The following is a 21,687-nucleotide window of genomic DNA, read 5'->3' as shown; positions in this document are numbered from 1 at the left end:
GTTTTTGGCAAAAGTACGGTTGGTCTTCCTGCATTTATACGCCCGAGCCTAAACAAATCCCTTGTCACCCGTTTTTTGCTGAAAGAAAGCAACAGTAACAGTATTTAGTTTGAGTTTGATTTTTTTATTTTCAAGGAGAATGACTGTGCCTTTGCCAGAAAGCAGCTGTTGCTTTTCCCCTTTTGTTGTTTGAGAGCTCAGGGTGTGACGTGGCGCAGAACTCTTGTATAGTGCAATATCTGAGAGATGCCCAGTGCTTCACGTCGTTTTTACGTATGCAGAGTGAGCGGAGGCTTCAATGTGGATGAACTGTGTGAGAAATGTTTGTAAAAAGCTCTTAAGATGGAAAGAAAACAATGAACAAAGTTCCCAGACAACATGCTGCATTCAAAAACCAGGGCTGCATCACATGTTCCTCCTGCTTCCAGTTTTGTTTCATGGTTCAGAATCAAGTTAAAGCTTGAGATGATCCCTCGTGTATTTCAGGTGTCGTTCATCCTCAACATCCGCCCCCCCCCCCCCACCCACACCCTCACCACTTGTTTATTTCAAAATGTCCAGTTGGTGAATGTGTCCTCAATACTGTTCATTCTGTTTGTTAACTTAGCACTGTAAACATTCCAGTCCGATCCCACGAACCCCCTCAACAGCCAATGAAAACCACGACAGCTTTTTAAAACCTGTTCATTGTGTTTGCATCCCTTTCAGTTATAAGCATCTAAATTATATTAAAATATATATATCAACTGTATATTTGACTTTTTGTAAAATAAACCTAACCAAAAAAAACCATGACTCACATGAGAAGTTTATTTGTGTGTCCTCGTTCTGTTATCTTGTTCCTCTGGAACGTCCTGTACGAGATAATGAGCCTGTGTAAAGAACCAGTACGAGATTATTCACTGTTCAGGTGACGGATGAAGCTGAGGCTGATAAACGTAAACCTTTGTAAAGTGTGTTTTTGTTCCTCTGCTGGATTCACTCACAGAATCAAGATGTAGGCCTCCACCATCATGTCTGAGTAAGATTAGGAAGCTGCATCTTTTTAATATTTATAGAGGGTTAATATGCTGCTGTTACTCATGGCTCTATTAATAATGAATCATTTATTACTGCTCGGTTATAAGACATTAATAACTTTTGGGTCATCATTGTGGGAAATCCACGAAACAATCTCTGAATTCAGCTTTTTGATGAACAATAGCTCTTAAGAGCAGGTCGTCCAATAACATGAAGGTTGGTGGTTCGATCCCCGCTCCCGCTCGCCACGACTGAGGTGCCCCCCCAACATCCGCTCCAGTATATGTGTGTACATGGCAACTGTCAATGTGTGTTTCTATGCGTGTTTCGACAGGTGCCAACTGGATGGGTTAAATGCGGAGAACAATTTCATGTATGCATGTAAAGTGTTAACGTGACAATAAAAGTAAATCTTCTTCTTCTTAAAAGATTACTTCCAATCCAATTACTTCCCCTATAGGGTCAAAGTCTTGAGTTGTAACAAAATAATATTTTAATTGTCAAATTATCTGTTTGTTCATAATGAAAAATAGTTTGATCTTTCAGGACCTCAGAAAAGAAGATTTTAAAAAGCCTGATGTGGTGTCTGCTAGAAGTCCATACCCTCCGGTTGATGAGCCAGTTCTATTTGACTTTTTATTTAATGATAAATCGATTGTAATAGTGACCAGGGTCTCTCTATGTTGTGTTTGCATGTTCTCCCTGTGACTGTGGGAGCTTCCTCCCACAGAACAAGGACATGCAGACTGGGGTTATGTTGATTGACTCTAAATTGTCCGCAGGTGTGAATGTGCATTTGAATTGTTTGTCTGTGTGGTGACCCTGTGATCTGCTGGAGACCTGTCCAGGCTGAGGACTGGCTCCAGCTGCACCACAACCTCACAAGGAAAGGTGGTGCAGATAATGACAAGTTTGTGAATGTTTAACTAATGTGTCTATGTGTGATGAAGGTGCTGAAGGAAATGATAAGAAACCCACAATGCATTGCATCCACAGTACGCCATTCAGTTTTTAAAACTTTTTTATTGTTTTTTAATTTTTTTGCTCATTTTTTAAATTATTTATATTATCTACAAAGTAAAAGTTTTAACTTAAAAGTTACATAAGGGTCAGGTGAGAAGTGGGATCTGATCACCTCAGCCATCATAGTTTCATAAATAACGCTCCTCCTGTCCTCTTGGCTGCCAACACGTGTTCATTTCACAGGAAGCTTCTTGTCATGTTTCTTTTTTTTTAGTTTGGTTAGAAACGTGTCATGTAGTCTGGAAACAAACGCAGCACAAAGCAGCAGCAATAAACAGTAAGATTAATACTGTCTAAAAGTTGGAAGATTCTTCTTTTTTTTTTTTCCATAAACAAGGTGCAGACAAAATACAAGTTCCAGTTGAATTTTCGTTCTCCACTCTCACTGATTAGTTACTCTCATTCTCTTTTACTTGGCAAGCTGACTCGAAGTTGCAATTTGGGACACCTGAAAGTGTGTGTGTGGTTATTTTGTTTGTGTGCATGTGTGTGTGTATCTGCATGTGAACAGGGGTTGAACAGGGGTTAAATAGGAGGAGTCTTGTCCGTTAAAACTCTAGCACGTTAAAACATGTCACTGCATCAACCTGTTAACATTCTCTTATTGCCTAGTCTGGGAGGGAGGGAGGGAGGGAGGGAAGAGAAAAGCTGATGTGAAGCATGTCTGGTGAGGATGAGGAAAGAGAGGAGAGGGCGGGGCTCTCGTTCTCTTCATCGCCCGGTTATGGAGGCTCTGGTTGAGGAGCGCGGACGCAGAGCGGGTCCCTCAGCTCACTGGCGCCATCTGTCTACAGCTGCTGCTGATGATGATGAGGCTGCACTGCAGACACGAGACAAGATGGAGGAAAAATGTAAAGTTGGAGGATGGTTTATACACAGAGAGATCCCTCTACCATCTCAGTAATAATCTGAATTTCATGATATGCAACAAGCAAACAAATAAATGATGACCCTACCGACTCTGATCAGAAAAGTCGTATTGATATTTTAACAAAACTCCGTCAGAAGACACAAAGAGGGTGATGACATTATCATTTTTACAGATTTTGGGAGTGAGGGTCGGCCATCGACAGCAACATTCTGGACTCACACTTCATACTGACAAATTGAGGAAGGTCAACATAGACTACAACTTCTCTTTTTAAAAGTTGATGCCATGATGTGAAACACTGATAGCAGCAGCCACCATCGTTTACTTTCTGAGTAAATGTGTGCACATTGTAATATTGATTATATTTTTTTACACTGTACAAAAACTAAAATTATACAAATTATCTGGACGACTACATAAACACATACTTATTATAAACAACAGCCTGAGAGAGACACGGTCATGCTCATCATCTATCTCCTTATTTTTAAGAAAACAACAAACATGCTCACTCCACCCATTGATAAAATCAACACACTGAAGTGAACATACCTTGTGGATGTGCCAGGTAGGAGAAATGTGTGGTGGATGAAACTGGGATGGGGTTGAGGGCGGTCTGAGGCATGGGTGGCTGCGGACCCCCTGGAGGACCCTGGGTAGCCATCAGCATCATTTGAGGGTGGGTAGGCGCCGGGTGGTGAGACTGAACTAAACCAGACTGCATATGGGCCTAAGAGTGTGTGAGACAGAGAGACAGCAAGAGCGGAGTGAGACAGGAAGTGAGAACGACAGAGAGACAGATTAGGACAAGAGACGAGTTAATTCAATACGAAATGGACGGACGTCACAGCTCCTTGTCAGTGTGTAACTGACAGCATGAACTGTCCTGATGACCAGAGGAGGGTGTTTGGAATAAAGTAGCTTCACATTTCATTCATATCCTGACTCAAGCTCCATACCAAAGACGGAGGGACTGATTAACTTTCTCATCATTAATGGAGTCCTGTCAGCAAAGCCCTGGACAGGTTGACAACTGAGCTGCCAGGGTTCTCACCTGGACCAAGCCCTGGCAGCTCATCACCCCCCCCCATGCATCAATATATCTGTACATTCAATATTCACAAATCACGACCTGCTTTATAAGGATAAACAAGGTTATATTCATAATAATGATAATAATAATAAACCTTTTACAGAAAGAAAAGACGTGTTTTAGTACAAATATTAAATATTCCTGTAAAGACAGAAAAAGATACAGTAAAAAAAAATATTGCAACATTTCTGTTTTGGTATGAGACCTTATCATCGTTGGACTTTTGATCAGAGAAAAAGGTTTATTTTTCTCTGCATCCTGAAATGTACTTTGTTCCTCCTTCAACTTACAATGTGGTCAAACTGCCAAAACTAATCCACTGCACTCGCAACATCCCCAACACCCAAATACACTTTGACCCATTCATAAACACCTACTGGATCCCATCCCAGATTTCCTCACTTTCACATTTTAAATCCCAAACAGGAAACAAAGCCAATCTGATTACTTGGCCAGAGCTACGGTGGATGTCGTCTCCAGCCAGCTGATCGTAGGTTGTGACCTACCTGCTGCACGTGTGCCATGTGGTTGTGGTTGTAGCCGTGCTGCACCTGCTGCGGGTGGATATAGACGGTCTGCTGGGCAGAGGGGAACGATGCCTGGGGAGACTGAGGGTTGGGCCCTGGGGTCATGGAGGGGGGCGTGGGGGCCAAGGCTGAGTACATCTGCTGCTGTGGAGGCTGGTTGGCCATGTGGAGGGCCTGGGCTGCTGCTGCAGCTACAACACGCAAAAAAAAACAAATACACAATCACTCAGAGAGTTTCATTGAAAACATCCAGCTCCAACAGTGATGATGTGCAGAGGGATTGAAATGACTTGAGGAGGAAAATCTAAGTTTCCAATCGTAACGGACTCACCTGCAGCTGCCTGCGGGTGTTGTGGGTGCTGGACTGGGCTGGCTGCTGGATGGTTGGGAGGACCCCCATGCTGTGGGGGACCACCCTGCTGGCCTTGGCCTGTAGGCGTGGCAGAGGGCTGCGGGTGCTGTGGGTGAGGGTGCAAAGTGGCACTGGGGTGGGTGTACTGCTGCATCGGCCCTTGAGACACTGTGGGACAAAAATCAACGTTAGTAAGAAAATATGTTAAGACGGTACACGCAACAACGCCTGCACTTTACATACTCATGAAGATACACAAGTGGTGGGCTGACGTACCATACATGGTGTGTGTCTGCTCTGGGTACTGTGTAGTTGAAGAAGAGACGAGGCTGGGTTGGCCATGTGTGGGTGGCCCCATCATCCTGGCAGTCCCCTGCATTACTGGACTAAACACATGCTGCGCCTGGAGGACACACAAGGACAGAGAGGAGAGGGACGATGTCGGCATGTAACTCTTTTTGTTATCAACAATAATGTGAAGCATCAAGCATCAAATGTCAAAAACAGACAAGTATTAAAATCTGCCAACTACCAGGTCTGATCAAAAATGTAACAGTTTTATAAAGCTCATTTTTCAGGCAATGTTCACATTCAACAGTACTTAAGACGTCTGGATAAGTTCAATCTTTTAAAATGAACATTGAGTGCAAGAAGAGTTCCTTCATTCTTTTAGAGTTTTCTCCAGTTGTATGCATGTTTTTGAACACCATCTTCCAAGTACATAGAGGTACAGCTAATGTTAAAAGGACCTGACAGTGTATGAACAGTATTTAAACGTAACCAGAGCGCTGAGTAACTCGGCAGTTTTTCCAGTTGGGCCTCATGAATAAACGTATAAGACACAATTGTGAGTAAGAACGTTATCACCAGTGTGATCTGGGTTAAGAGACAGGAGCCGGGATTCAGCACCAATCAGAGGTGATGAAGCGCTGGCATGGTGCTGGAGGGATAAAGACTGCCAGCACTACTGTAATGGTCTCATAGGGATTATTATGGAGAGCCCTCCTGAGTTGAGCAATGCTGGATGTTCCTGACGTTCTGACACCGGCAGTGACGGATTAAATCTTACCTGCGACTGGTAGTGAGTCATCTGCTGGACCAGCGGCTGACTGGTGAACTGCTGCGGGCTGCAGGTGAAGTACTGGGCAGAATAGGCGGGGCTCTGTGCTACAATAGGTGGTCCGGCTGCCGTCACTGGGTGCATCATGGTGGGCGTGCCCTGCGGGTGGTGCTGGTCTGACCTCTGCTGGGGCATGTTGGGTACTGGAGAGTTCACGTTAAGAGATTACATTAAAATCCTGGAAACCTAAAACTAAACAGAATCACTGAGGAGTGAAAAAAACTATGACTTGTTTTAAAAGAAGCAAATTATTAGTGAATTGAGCTGAATATAAAAGATTAGACTATTTCTGATAGGAGACTAATTCACTGATAACACCAAATAAATAAATAATAATAAATACCACATTTACAGTTGAAGCTAACCCAAGTTAAATTATTTATTTTCACTGCTTTAAGTTTTTTTTTCATCATGTCAACTTCAGTATCTAATATTTCTTGGAATAAATTTGAATGAATGCTTTAGGGTGGTGATGTCCAATATTGTTTGCCATTAATTGCTTTGTTTTCCTTCTGACACTTCATATTCTATCACTTGTAATGTATTTATTAGATAAAGTATTTGTTTTTGTGCATGTTCAGCTCTGTGCCTACAAAGCAAATACGTTTGATCAGTTTCTCAATGAATCAACTAATCAATCACTCCCACTTCCTGACAGACTCAAGGATGCTGGAGGAATCATTTTTTGTCATTTTTTTCTTTTACACCTCGTCATTCATTGATCTGTAAATCCTGACTTAATGGATGATTGATCCCCTGTAGCTTAGTTAGAGATGTTAATATAGTAGTTATCCCAACCAGATTTATTCATTTAGCTAAAAAAAAGAAAATACTAGTGGGAGGGAATGAGAAAACAGTTCTCACCTTTACCTGGTCTGTAGGGTTTAGATTGGCTGACTGTCATATGAGGCATCTGCACCTGGTACATAGCTGGAGACTGGAGGGAGGAGGGGAATGAAAATGGTAGATGAAAAAAAACAAGTTAACTCTCAACCTCTCTCAATAAGAACCAGCCCTCAAATAAAAACTGGTGAAATTTGAGCTTATTTGTACAGGACAACTATTATTATGTAACTTTGAACTGTTGCTTTAGCAGCAAACATATAAATTAACATTTTAAAATGTGCCTGTGAGGTTATGGGAATTATCTCTTACCTGGGGACACATGCATTTTCTCTGCCTGTCTATCATTGTGTGTTTTACAATAAACCAAATGCTGCTCGTCATACTTGAGTATCAAACAACATGCATTTCCTATTGCAAACAGTACAGCAGCAACAACAAAGAGGCTTAGACTCCTATGAGCTTACAGCCATTTGTTGGATAAACAGATAAAACCAATAGAAATAAGATACAGGTTAAAATGAATTGCAATAAGAAGTTGGCAAACCAACATCTGATGAAATTATTTCAACAAGCAAGCAAAACATCTCAGAACTGATTGGGCTTTAAAAAAAGGATTTAAAAAAATAGAAATCTTCACAAACCTTCCATATTATGCTTTTCTAATGGAGCGAGAGAGAGAGGAGGAGGAGGAGGAGGAGGAGGAGGAGGGGGAGGGGGAGAAAAGGAAAAAATAACCACTCTTTAGTTGTTCACCAACGTATGTTATCTTTTACACGTGTCTGATGTTGGATCACCAAGTTTTTCTTAAAGCAACACAGGTAAAAATATAGATTTTAAGACACATAAATTACTAACTTTAAAACTTTCAATAGGTGATGATTGAAATTCTTGACATCATATTTTATTAATACACTTCCTCCTTTCTTAAACATTTCCAAGATTGTTTTACCCAAACATTTTTTAAACGATTTAGCCAAAGAAAATTCAGCCAAATAACAGTCTGGAAGATGACTGGGGAAAGAAAAGTGACGACAAAGGATGCACGTTTAGTAAAAATGAAACAAGAATTGAAAAATCATGAGGTGTCTCCTTGAAAAATAAAATGAGAAATAAATGCGAAGAAAATAGTAAGAGATGAATCAAAGACAGAAAAAGAAAGAAAAATAGGAAATGATGACCAACATGTTAGAAGATGGAGGTGATGGTGGTTAGTCAGGGATTAGTTTTATACTGATTCGATGATGAATCAGTGTATCACTGGTTCGATGCTCAGGGTGATGATCTGCATTGAGTAGAAAAAAAAGTACATCTGTCTGCACGTGCCAGCATGCAGCCGTGTGTCTCACCTGCACTCCCGGGCTGACGGGTGTGAGTGGATACATTTGGGGGAAGCAGACCGTCTGGCTGTAGACAGCCGGTGACTGCTGGACAACAATGGAGGGGCTGGGCTGGCCCTGAGGACGAGGGGGTGTCGGGGTGTTGGCTGGTTTGGGCTGGTGAAGTGATTTTAAAAAAAGAGAAATTATAACAGTAGTGTAAGAACAGCTTCAGTTGGTGATATTTAGACTGTGGAGTCTGGCAGCAGCAGCAGAAAACACTGACCTGTGTATTGAACCTGGGTTTGAACTCGTTGGCGTTTGGGTTCAGGGTTGATTTTCTCACTTGACTGCAGGAGAAGAAACAATGAACAACTTAATATTGAAGGGATCAGTCTGGAAGCATTTGCATCATTATATGTTTCTGATTGATATTGTGGTTGGTTTTCTGGCAGCAGAATGTGTATGTGGGATAGAATGCACTAAAATGTCATGGAGGAATACAAATATCAGGCTGTGACTGCAAAACTATACACACAGCACCTCCAGATTTAACACGTATAGGCTCCCCTCGAAATCACACTATCTCTTCAACTCACTCTTGTACAGCCTCCTTTTTCTCCTCCTTCTCTTCATGCTTGGCTCCACTGAATGTGGATGTGGCCGTCGTCTGAACTCCCTGTGATGCCACATCCAGCCCTGCCCTCTTTAGGTCTGGGGCTGAGGGAGACGGGGACAGTGCAGCAGGGCTGCCAGGCTTACTGGTGTTTGTGTTGGCAGTGGAAGGAGCAGGGGCACCTGCGGGGGTTCCAGCAGCAATCACTACAACACCCTCTTCATTGCCCTCCCGCGCCACTGAAGAGGTTTTGTCCAGGGGAAGTTCTTTAGGCTTGTCTGCTGGATCTCTGGGTGGCTTGGTCATCATCTGGTCAAAGGAAGGGTCTGGGTTTGAACTAGACTGCAACTGGAAGAGGGGAAACAAAAGAGGGAGTTAGACGATTTGGACACAAATCAGCTAGATCAGCTTGCTAAACCTGAGGTAACTTATATCAATGAAAGAGATACTCACCCTAAAATCTACACTAAATTTCTTTAAATTATCTATTTGTTTTCTGTGGTCTGGTGCCATTGAAGGGGGTCCTGGAAGAGAGAAAGATAAATGAGGAGTTTGGTCGTAACAAAAATTGATCATATTATGGCCCAATCTATTTTTATGGCAGCAAAAGAGCTAAAATTACATTACGACAGCAAATAAATAAAAACAGGTGCCTCATTCATCAGAAGCCTTGTGATACATCTTCACAGAACTGATGCCTGATGCAAACACTGCTGTTCACCGTATACTGCACCTTTGCAGACTGGTCTGGGGATACTAGGCGAGCTCTCCAAAGGCTTGATGTTCTCCTTGTTTGCTGTGGGGGATGTTTGTCTTGTCTCCTGAACACGACAATCTTTTGCTAAACAGAACAAAGAAAAACTGTCTGTTTATCCCCAACATAAAATCCAAGCAAGCATTTGCGAACAGTGCATCTGATATTTACAGAACCGCTGTGGGCACACAAATTAAGTATTTCATATCATCCCTGGCATTCCCTACTCCCTGAGTCCTTATGTAAGGACATTTAACTTTTAAAGCTTACCATCTCCTGTTGGAGAGGCGACCATGTTGGGAGCAGGACTAGCAGCAGTAGGAGAGGAAGCTGATGTTGGTGTGGCGACAGTTTCCACAGGAGCTATTCCTGTCTGAGGTGACGGGAGGGAGGAGGAGCCAGGAGAGGCTCCACCCATGCTATTCTGACGAGGGGAGCGAGGTCTGTGAGCTGAGGACATCAGAAATAAAACTTAAATGATCAAAAAAATGCCATTTCCTTCGCATATATTTTCTACTGAGTTATTTTGTGTGTTAATGTTTGGAAATGTGTCACAATAAAAACCCACACAAAAGGAAAGAACTGTTCTACCTCCGCTAACTACTGAAGACCATGAGGAGCTGCTCCTACTTGGTGTAGTCACCGGGACCTCTCCGGGTGCATTGTGGGAAATTAAGTCCACTCCTGGGGGGATGCCAGTTGTCCGGCAGGGTGGAACTCTGTGAGCACGAGGTGTCCGCTGGGATTTCGGAGACATCCTGGGTGGACCTGTGGACAAAGACAGAGAGAAGTCCATGAACAGTGGAGGTAAAGTAGACTTAAAACAGTGTTTCCAACCATCCCGCTGTGGTTTCTCTCTGAAGCCCATCTGTGTCGCTCAAAAAGAAGCAAAAAAAAACAACAACAAAAAAAACCCAAACATCTGTGCTGATTACACCATAATCTAATGTTTAAGTATCACATCACACGGTTATGTTATTTGGTAACATGCGTGTTAGTGGAGAAAGACCAGATCAAACAACACACCACACTTTTCAAACCAAAACCAAGTGAAGTGAGCTAATGAACGAGAAAGAGCAGGTGAAGTGAAAGCCGTAATAAAATAATTCACTGTTTAGCAAAGGTTGTGCAAATAAATTTCACTGTGTATACATTTGATAAAACTATTAACGTGATCTATAAATACTTGGACAGTGTAACTTAATTATTTCCACTCATTCAGAGAGTACAGTAACAAATACATCACCATGAAGACAGTGGCGTGTCCAAAAAACATCTTGCATTAGAGATGCAACAGGCTTAAAATCTTTTAAGCCAAAGAGGTCAATAACAGAATGGCAGAAAAATTAAATGACAAGTTAATCTTTAGGTTTATTTTAACTTATCAAATAGTTTCTGGTTAAATTAAATTTAAAAAATTAAAATGTGAGAATTCCTACACAGTCCATCCAGTACGGATGTAGAAACTAAAGCCATAATTAAAGCTCTGACTACATATTTATACATGTGCTCACTGATATATTTCAAAGTCAATGTGCTGGACAACAGAATGGGCCCCACTGATAATGTGACTAGAGCACAGTGTGTGTGTGGGAGAACCAACTGGTCACGTTGTTTTAGATATTACTATGCCTCATTCAAATCTTTACCAAGCTTTGTATCTTGAAAAGATTTGAAAAAAGAGTTTTCAATCCCTCAGCAGCCACAGTGTTCAGGTTTTGTTATGTTCTAATATTGTCTTTATGACTGCTGCTGTTGGAAAGTAGTTTCAAATCCTGAATTTTGTAGGCTTGACTCTTGCTACAGAGAAAGCACAGCACACACACCGTGATGCACCCACATGCCAAGGTGAAACTGCCTGATGCACTGACAAAGGATCAGTTTTGTGGCTTGTTAAATCCTCACAATTTCTATATTGTGTGGAAATGACAAATCTGACCCCAAATCAGCCTGAAGAAGCAACTTCACCTATTTCTGTTATTGCACACTAGACCTGGGCAAATTTAATTTTGAAAGTAGTTTCCATATTTTATTTTTAAGACAGTTTCAAACATTTAAACATTTCGGGGATGTCAGTTCCACTTTGGGCTCAATCCATCCACCTTCAACTCATGCTTTTGCCCAGGTCTACTCCACACTGATGTGGGTACCTTCTGAAGACATGCGTTTGGGCAGAGTGGAGGCTGGCGAGGTGGGCCCATGGTGAGAAAAGGAGGATGAGGAGGAGGGATAGGAGGGGTGGGATGAATGAGAGGGAGGCCTGGAGGGTCGAGAGGGGGGTCTGGAGGGTGGCCTGGTGGGCGTGGCCGCCCGAGGAGGCAGGGAGGAGGGGCCAGACTGGTAACGAGAGGGGGGGCGGGAGGAAGGAGACGGACAGGGTGAGGGCCAATGGGATGAACCTAAGAGAGGGAAGGACAAATGATCAAGGATGACAAAGAGCAGATGATAAGCAGGTAAAGTGAGGAAAACAAAGGTACAGCAGGAATGGAAAGAAGGGGAAGATTAATAAATATGAGACAGAATGGCAAGGTAGAATTAAAAGGATTTCACTGACAACTAAAGTACGATAAATATATAAAACGATTTTACCGGCAACAACAAATATGGACACTCTTGACCACAGTCACCAACAGTTTACGTGGGATAGTTGGGTCACCATTATCACTCACTATCCAATATACTTTCAGTGTGGTTTGTGTGTTGTGTTTATGTACTAACACACACCTCCATTAACGACCCTCTGGTCGGCCCCGGAGTTGGGACTGTAGTCATGAGGTCCAGGTCGAGGGGTCGAGGGCCCGGCTGAGCCCTGAGCCAGACGAGGTGTATTCTGACGTCCTGGTCCCCAAGACATCGCTTCCCTGTTCCTCTGACCTGGAGGAATGTACTTGTTCTCTCTGCACACAAACACATGCACACACACACACGGAGGCAGATGGTTTAGTTAAATATACACAAGACAATAGTCAAGATAAAATGGGGAGGGATTAATTCTACACTCTGTTATGTTCAGTAATTTTTATCAGCCAAAATGAGCATGTTTTCTGTGAACAGCTGCGGTCTATTTAGTGAATCTGCTTTAACTGTTTGTCTTCCTTTCAGGCCTGAATAATGTGCTTCTTAAGCCTGAGCTTTTCCACTGTAGATCCATGTGTTCAATCAGATTGCCTATATTTAGTTAATTTACTTGTGCTCTCTTCCTTGCACTTAAGCTCAAAGTCCTACGAAACACATTTGACTTATATAAAGTATATTGAAATAACCATAGTATATAAAATGCTGGTACACGGATCCATTTCTGGCCATTGTAAAATAACAGGCCCTGGAAATGAAGTAGAAGTGTGTACAGCACACATCTTTCGGTTGTTGTTTCATAACTAACAAATTACCTGTGGGAGAAATCCACCCTCAAAGATGATAAATCGTCTCTGGGGATATTTATAGTCAGTTTTACTGCACAAACATGCTGTGACTTGTTAATAAAACAGAGAAAGGAATATTTTATTAGATCACTTATCACAATTAGAGATGAATGATTTATGTTCCAAACCTATAAAGACCTATAGGCAAGGAAGTCAACAACAAAAGCTGCTGACTCAGTCAAACATCATTTCTTTGTGCTATGCACAGTTAATAAAAATAATTACAAATGTAAAGCATTACAAGTTAAATTACACTACATTCAACAATGGGAACATGAATGTTGCAGTGTTGTGCCACTAAATTTTAAAGGGAGCTAGTATTGAAGAACATTCACAAAGTCAGTTAACAACAATGAGGATGTTGTATGGGACATATTTATTGACCCGAAGTTTCTAAGTGTCTCCTGGTCTCACCTGCTGCTAAGCGTGTGAGGCTCCCTCTCCCCTCGAACCACTGCAGTGTATTTCTCCTCCTCAGAGCGTTCATCATTCTCCAGGGCCACGCGGGCCTTGTATGTGGCACTGGCCTCAATCTCCTCGGCCAGCTGGGCAGCACGCGCTTCCCTCTTGAGAAACTCCTCTGAGTTGTCCCGCTCCAGGGGGACCCTGGAAAACAAGCTCAGGTCAGACAAGCGCAGCAGGGTGATGGAGTGATAAGAAACAAGCCCAAAACCATCCCCAAGCCCAAAGTTAGACTTTTCATAAACAGAGGCACAGTAAAGGTTAATGCAGACCACAGATATTAAAAATCACATCCAGAAAACACATTGCTTAGTTTTAAATAAATCTAATATATTAAGAGTGAAGATAGGAACTCATATGAACAGAATAACTTACGTATATGTGGACAGGCTGCTGTCATATGTAGACATCACTCCATACTTCTCCTCATTGTACTTGAACATGTCATTGGGGTCCCACCCATTTGACTGACATGAAGAGCGGGAGAGGAGCAGAGAGAGTGACATCATTTCAAAAAAGGCCTGTACACAAATGATCAATGCTGTGGACCTAATGAAATATCCTCTTTACTTTTTTCACTGTCTGATCTACAAGTCATCAAATGGCCTGTGAGGCTTTAATTCTAAGCACAGCATCAAATGTGTTTGTGCGCCTGTCTTCTTACCACATCTGTATCCAGAGACTCTAGGCTGTCTGAGTTGTGGGTCTCTCCACCATCCCAAGGCTCTAGATCTTTCTCCTTGTGCTCGCCATTGATCCTACCACTCACTGCTGCATCTGTGAAGTTGTCTGCGATTCACACAAAGAATACATCTTTGTGTACAGCAGACTGCCGCACACAAGCTCACACATCCAAAAACCCACACAGAGAGGAGCCCAAAGACGTGATGCAGTCCCATAGCTGCATTTTCACTGTTTATGCAGGGAAGCGCTCATGCCTCAAGAGCTTCTGCCACCAGCTCTCACAGCAAAGATTTTTAATGGAGGTATTGGAAGTTCACCAGGCACACCCACTCACAACCAGACATGGGTCCAACTGGATTGGGAGAATAAATCCTTTCAAAAAAATTTGAGCTATTGCTTGAGCTGGCCTTGGTAAAGCTAACAGAGGTAAATTGTTCTGACAGTGTATGAATCCAGCCTCGTATAAAAAGGGAGAAAATAATCCCCAATCACTTTCTTAGCTTGTGTCAGAATCTACAAATTAAAGAATTACTGGCTGACATTCATCAGAAATTTGATGTATGACACAGTATCTACAATGCCCAACTTCCCCCCCACTTAATTTATTATACAATCGCCATGGCCGCATTTTTGAAAGCTGACTTTCACATGCAAAAAAAGTTAAACTACTTGATAGTCCAGACTTTCAGGAGCATAAGTAAACTCACAGAATAATTTGGATGGTTCAACTAAAACCAGGGACAGGCATGCTCAAAGAAAACCCTCAATTATGTTTGAAAGGAAATCTAATCTCAGGTCAGCCCAAGTCTGCTCTCACTTTCTCAGTGCTGGCATCAATGGACTATGTGCACAAAGCATATCAGCCACCTGGAGTTACATAACTCAGCCATCCCAACTCATCTCACAACACAAAGTGTATTTTAGCATTTCTAACATTTAAACTGGTTTAGAAATACTCGACTGGCAACTCCGAAACAGTTGTGCTAACAGGCCTGAATTATATTAGTAAAGGTGGTTGGTATGCACACAGTCCATCGAGGGAATTTTACATAACATAAGGGAAATTTACAAGTCAAATGTGAGCATAGTGAGGGGGTAAAGCAAACATGCGTTTAGATTGCAGTCTTTTTATATGACCTTAAAGCACTTCAGGGCCAAATCAAATAACTTGATTTTAAATACCATGCTCATAAAATTGTAAACCATAAAATTGAATTGGTAGTGTTCGTCAAGAGTTTTCAAGCTGTTGCTTTCAATGGAATCATTATGTTTATAATTTCCCCTCTTTCCTTTGACTGCGAGTTCTAGTCGAGCAAGATTTGAAATCAAGTGCTGCAGCAAAATCCCATGTTTAGAAAAAGGATATAGTGCTCTGAAAATGAGATACAACAAATCAATCCTTCCTCTTCTTCTAGGTGGCTATGTACAAGCATTAATTGTGCTTAGATCTAAATAAGTAATTAAAATGTCCAAATTCAACTTTGCAGTTTGTGTAAGTTTACCAGATTAAACATTTAACACAAGTAGCTGTACATCTTTCACAGATTCCATTTAAGTAAGCATAAGGCCATATAATTCATATAATGCCCATGGCTCAATATTGAGCCCCTGCTAACGTCTAATTAAAAGCTTTACTGATAAGTGTTGGGGGCAAGTGAAAACTCTTCCACTGAAAGCAACATCCTGTCTGAAAATAAAAGAAGGGATCTGGTGTAAAGATGGAGCAAGACTGACCTGCATCAGATACTGAAATGTTATTTTTAGGTTGTATGAAAGTCAGTGATACTCAAATTCAATCACCAAATTAGATTATAAATGTAGCAGGAGGGCAACAGATCAGGCCCAAGACTCTGAGATTTACAATTATTTGAGTTTGATTTTGAGCCTATATTCCATATATACATATATAAGTGCATTACACAAAAGTGCGAGAGGAGAAAACAGCCATATATTACCTGTATCAGAGGAGACTAGACCATTGGAGAGGAGAGACAGACATATGACACAGTCAGAAGATGGACTAACAGATAGAATGACTGAGTGCCGATCACACCAACAGTTGAATTCCTATTCAACAATTCTTGGATGTGGATCAATGAGGTGCAAGGAGAATTGCAAAGGCGAAGTCTTGAGTGGGGTTGTCTAGCAAACTCCACATGTCCCTTTATATCCTGTATCTTCCCCTTGTATATAAATTGGTGAAAAACATATGTACCTTCCAAATAAAAACTGCAGACATAATATTTTTTTCAAAAATGCTGAACTTAACTATCTTGTTGACTCTTTAACATTATCACTAATATTGGAGACGGTGCTTTGGATCACATACTGTTTTAAAGACTTCCCAGTCAGTCCACAATTGTTAAATTTAACAAGATAAGATATTTGACTCAGAAAATAAACCTTCCCACACAGTTGATAATCTTTCAAAGGAAAACTGTATGGGCCAAGATGAATGAGAGGAAGGAGACTCATTCAGACTTTATTGAGTGTCCTTGCTGCGCCAGGGCAACCTTCGGACCAATCAGCAGATCAAATTAGTCTTCAATGACTGAGCAATCAGAGCACACACACGAGATTTAACTCATGGCAAATCCTATGACATCAAGGTGGTGAATACAAACTGAAGATCAATATGTTGTGTGCATGCACTGATTGGCATTAACAGGGACATTTGTTTATTTTTGGGTGTGTGAAATGAATACAAAGCCACAAATTTAACTACTTAGAATGTGTCCGTTTCATATGTAGTATGTGTATATAAAGACTGCAGGTTGTGTATCTAGATCAAATCAACATGAATGTGCTCAGTACCTTTCCTGGCGAAACTCAGATCCACATCTTTGAAGGTCACCACTACCACATCGGAGGCCTTGAAAATGATGCTCTCCACAATATCCTCTTTCCTGGGGCCTATGCTCGGCTCAGGACTCTTACTGTGGGCTGCATCCAACACCAGGTCACACTGAGGGTGGAAGTTTGGAAAAAAATAGGATTAAAGGGGAATCTGAAATGTAGCAAAAGTCCCATCTACAGATAAGATGAAGAACCATGTGACACAGAGGAGTGAGACCATGCAACATAGTAACTGTGCAGTGGCAACAAGTAATTGATCTTTTAAATAAATCTATTAAGCAACTACTTTCACCATTTTATGGGATTTAATACACTTTACAAAGCAACTCATCAAAAATGAAGATTAATGGAATGAACCCCAATGAACACGAAACAGCCTGATCGATTGACCCATTTGGTGTTTGACTGGAATGGAAACCTGCAATCCGGGCCCAGCATACAACATCAACATGCTTATAGATGAACTACAGGAAATCCTTTCAAGGTTCTTCACTGAACATCATATATGATCTTAAATTTGACTTAAATTTCATTTGAGTTCTGCTCTTTTAAAATACATTGATGCTTGATGGAGGAGCTTCTCAGTTGCCATGGAAGCGGATAAGATCACAAATATCAATGACAATTATTCAAATTGTATAATAATATTGAGGAAAACTGAAAACACAAGTTCTGAAATCAAACACTACATTTTTGAGAAATGGCGTAGAGGGGAGGGTGAATACAACTGTGTGGACTTTTCAGCATGTTTGACTGCTCAGCTTGCACACACTGAGATAATAAAAGCCAAATGTGATGCTTTGTTTTGGTCTCAGAACAAAGCGGTGTGTTTGCCTGAGCAGGCACACCAAATTCAATTTCTTCTGGAGTATAATGCCAGCCTTACAATCTTTCAAAGGGTGGGGGATAAAAAGAAACAAATATCAGTGCGGTTTGGAGTGAAAACAGGGAATCATGTCCACTACTGGCACGTCATCAAGAACTGAAGTATAAAGCACATGAACTGGACAGAAAACCTTCACCTTGCCTCAGGTTAAGCTTTTCCCTCGTGCAAAATGACATTTTCCCAGAACGAGAAAGATTGGGGAATACTTCGACCTAAAAAGGAAGATGAAGCTGCCATCCATAAAAGGAAAAATGGAAAGGGTGATCTTTGCTGAAGCCACCTCAGGGGTGATGTTGCTGCAGAGTGCTGGCAGGGCACTAGCATACCAGCACAGTTAACCGTAATCATTAGTAGTGCTGTTGAGCAAGCTCAGTATTAGCAGCTATTAAGAACATCGCTCTGTGAGATCCTTACCTCTGGACCATATGTCTTAAACACTCCTTCATAGACTGCACCATCTTTCACTTTCAGCTCACACTTGGTCCCCTATAAATAAAAAAAGATTATCATTATTCAGGGTATGCAACATGCAGTCATTCAATAAAGTGTCAATGTCAATTTAGACATAAAAAAAAGGCAGGTTTAGAAAACCATCTGCTGCAAGACGGACAAATGATTGATCAATCTCTGCTGTGTTTATGCAACCAGCTGTCTCTACAAATCACAGACTTTGTTTATTGCAGCATAGACATTTTGGAGAAACAGCATGTGGTGAACAACAGACTGCAGTGCATGCTGCTGTTACTAATTCATTTACATTAAGCATGATTCACATCAGCCATTTCAAGCTAGGTTTTCTGTAACGATGGTCATTCGTCTGTTCATTATGGTTCGAACAGACAAAATTTAGCAGATACTAGACATATGTGGAACCTCATCCCAAAAAACATAGCAAGATAGACACAAAGCAAACATACCACCACTGAAGTCAAGACATGGACCATCCTCATATTTGCATATACACCATTGAAAATGACCTAAAGAAAAAAAAAAACACTGTTAACTTCTAAAGTTCCCCATTTGCAAAGAAAATGTGTGTTAAATAGGCTCTCACGGCCATTTTAAACAAATAAGACAGTCACATTTAAAATGCATAACAATAAGAAAATCCTATCCCTTGTATTTCTGGTGTCTCTCAGATCCATCTTTTTCAACTTTTAACCCTCATTAAATACCTTACAAAAACATGATTTTGTATCCAAATTACTCTGCACCAAATTAACAGAAGAACCATTAATCCCTTGTGTCAATTCTCAAAAACCAACCTCTCTTTTTAGATAAAATACTGTACGCAGGTAAACCAAACTAATAATGATACACGTCCATGTTTAATAAAGCTGTCTCCCACTAACTAATGAGAATAAGCAATCTACTTACTGCTGCAGGACCTTTACCACTGTGTCTTCCCCTGAAAGGAAAAAAACGCATTGTTAGACTCACCATCATCATTAACACTGAACATCATGCTTTCATATCGAAAACGAGGCTTGCCGAAAATCCCATGAGGTGATGGTGTAAATTCTTGAGAGAGAACAGAGCTGCTGTTGCACATGTTAAAGAGGGAAAGCCCGAGAATCATCTTCCAACATGAATTATACAATTTAATCTGCACTGAAAGGTCTCCTGAATGCAAATCCATTACACGTGTTTATTGCAATGTAGAGTCTGATGTTTTCCCACAGATTCCAGGGTGAAGAAATGTATTTGAGTAGCTGCCAGCCAAATACTCTGAATCCTACATTTTTTTCCAAGCATGTCCTAAAATGCACCTTGTTCAACAGCTGGCACACAGCCAAGCATTCTCACTTGATTCAGTGTGGGCAATGGCCACTTTCCCTACATTATGATCGCTGTGGTACATGGAGCAATAGCTTGACTAGACCACACTCAGATCCTCCACATTAAAACAAATGCAATCAGATTCATTTAGAAGTGAAACGAGCTGGGGGGGGGGTGCATGCGCGTGTCCTACTCTGAGCTCATCCATTCTTTTTACAGCATCTTCTCACAACCTTAATAGATGGAACCTACGCAATGAATGGACACGCTGTCCTAGTGACCGGTGAGCAGAAGCCCGACCACATTTTTCAACCAAGAGAAAAAAAAATCGGCTTGCAGCCCGTGCACTGTCAGTGAGTGTTAGCTGGATCTCAGGAGGACATGTGCAGAAATGTCATGTTTCAAGGACACTATTTCACACGGGCAACGTCAAGGTTGAAATCCCGTCGGTGTGTAAATCCCACTTCTCCTCCACACCCGCCCCTCTTCTTCTGATGCCGTGCGCCCACACGCTTTTTCGCCCGTTTTCTTGGCAATGCCTTTGCAGCAATGTTGCGGTAACGCTCCGAGCAACATGACAGTCGAGTGCGTGCACACACACGCACGCACACACACACACTGTTGTTTCATGAGGCTGGAAAGTGACCAGGCTGCGTCCCCCATTATAAAAGCGAATGAGGCAAGTGCACTGAATAACAAGCATGTGCTGTCAAACGGCTAATTAACGCTAGCTAGGTTGACTACGAGCTGAGAGTTAACTGGCACCAACGACTCCACGGACACACACACACACATGCAGGGGGGAGATGTTAGTCCGAACAAACATGTCTGAATACATCACCACAGATAAACACGAGGCGTTTTATTCAGCGTGCACATCGTCACGTCGAAGTTGCAACATGATTAAAGAGCCGCCAGGCCTCGCTAGCTGAACTGCATCACGTTACGCTGGGTGACCAACACGTCGCAAGGCCCACGAAACGCTCTCAAACACGGACTGGTTTCTGGTTTTTACCCCTAATGTCATCTCTCAAATCTGCCACTGTTCAAAGCGATGGAGTCCGAGGGCTCGTATTCGACCCCACAACCCCACCGCTGCTGCGTTTTTATTTCGCTACGTTAACGGTTCAAAGTGACAGACCTGCCCAGATTCTGTCGTCCCCCGCCGCTTCCTCCGGCACCAGGGGCAGGGGCACCAGCGGCGCTGCCACCGCCGGGCTTGCTGCGATTTCCACCGGCCTTCATTGACATGGTGATCCCATAAAAGACGGTGTCTTAAAACGACCAGCTTCACGCCGCAATTTCTTGGAAGACAAAACGGGCGTGTTGGTGGCGTGACAGCTCGCTAACGTTAGCGATCCGGAGACCAAGCTAGCTGGCGGGCTAATGTCAACGTGCCTCCCGAGGAAGATGCGCTGCTAAGAGGCTAGCTGGCTAACGGTGGCTAGCGAAATTAGCACTCCGTACATTTGCTATTAAGACAAAAAAAGAATGAAATTTAAAAAAGACAACACGTGCCAATCGCTCGTCCTGAAAAAACAGGGGCGTTACACCCCTTGTCGGTTTGTTGTGTGACTCTAACAAAAAAATTAATTATCTCAAAATAGGGTTTACTGCTATCTCGGGTTCGTTCCGTTGCTAACAGCAAAAAGACCAAAACAGTCTGAAAGGGGACAAAAAACAGCGGAGGGATATTTGAAAGACGCAGGGGCTCATAATAACCTCACGCAGCGGATCAAAATCCACCCACTGTGTTCTTTGACAACCGCCGATATGATATAAAATAAAAATGTTGTTATATTTTATCTGAGCCTTCGATAGAAACATATAGGAGCTCATCTGTTTACAACGAGCGCACCTACAACACGGCACTACTTTCAGGAAGTCCGTCAAACCTCGATAGGTGTTTAGGGGCATCCACGTGAGCCGGCGAACATACTACACACACATAGCACACACATGCGGACACACTAGTTACATAGTGACTGTGTGTGCACGTCGACAGCACGGTAATTAACACACAATGACTGTTAACTCAAGATAACGATGACGGTGTGATC

General features: G+C 42.1%; 1 protein-coding gene across 16 annotated transcripts; it reads right to left on the bottom strand.

Annotated features, from left to right (window-relative positions):
- Positions 1 to 2,023: 2,023 nt before the first annotated feature.
- On the bottom strand, positions 2,024 to 21,303 carry atxn2 (ataxin 2). Of its 16 annotated transcripts, none has more exons than XM_069523516.1 (26): positions 20,769 to 21,303; positions 19,226 to 19,256; positions 18,766 to 18,825; positions 18,263 to 18,334; positions 16,921 to 17,071; positions 16,062 to 16,076; positions 14,087 to 14,211; positions 13,798 to 13,889; positions 13,375 to 13,566; positions 12,263 to 12,435; positions 11,689 to 11,937; positions 10,130 to 10,306; positions 9,809 to 9,988; positions 9,506 to 9,625; positions 9,238 to 9,308; positions 8,768 to 9,132; positions 8,455 to 8,518; positions 8,199 to 8,345; positions 7,494 to 7,511; positions 6,871 to 6,943; positions 5,956 to 6,149; positions 5,163 to 5,289; positions 4,866 to 5,054; positions 4,514 to 4,725; positions 3,467 to 3,644; positions 2,024 to 2,863 (listed from the first exon to the last, which is right to left on the bottom strand). In XM_069523516.1, exons 1-26 carry the CDS (start codon positions 20,876 to 20,878, stop codon positions 2,832 to 2,834), a joined length of 3,417 nt encoding a protein of 1,138 aa, XP_069379617.1. In that variant the 5' UTR covers positions 20,879 to 21,303; the 3' UTR covers positions 2,024 to 2,831. The 16 variants fall into 16 exon arrangements, with proteins under 16 accessions (XP_069379617.1, XP_069379618.1, XP_069379619.1 ...); XM_069523517.1 differs by having other exon boundaries at positions 6,877 to 6,943; XM_069523518.1 differs by having other exon boundaries at positions 9,518 to 9,625.
- Positions 21,304 to 21,687: the final 384 nt, after the last annotated feature.

Source organism: Paralichthys olivaceus, chromosome 4 (assembly GCF_024713975.1).
Source record: "Paralichthys olivaceus isolate ysfri-2021 chromosome 4, ASM2471397v2, whole genome shotgun sequence".
Taxonomy (NCBI): Eukaryota; Metazoa; Chordata; class Actinopteri; order Pleuronectiformes; family Paralichthyidae; genus Paralichthys; species Paralichthys olivaceus.
The sequence above is the reverse complement of the archived record's forward strand: the minus strand, read 5'-3'. Positions and strand labels throughout refer to the sequence as shown.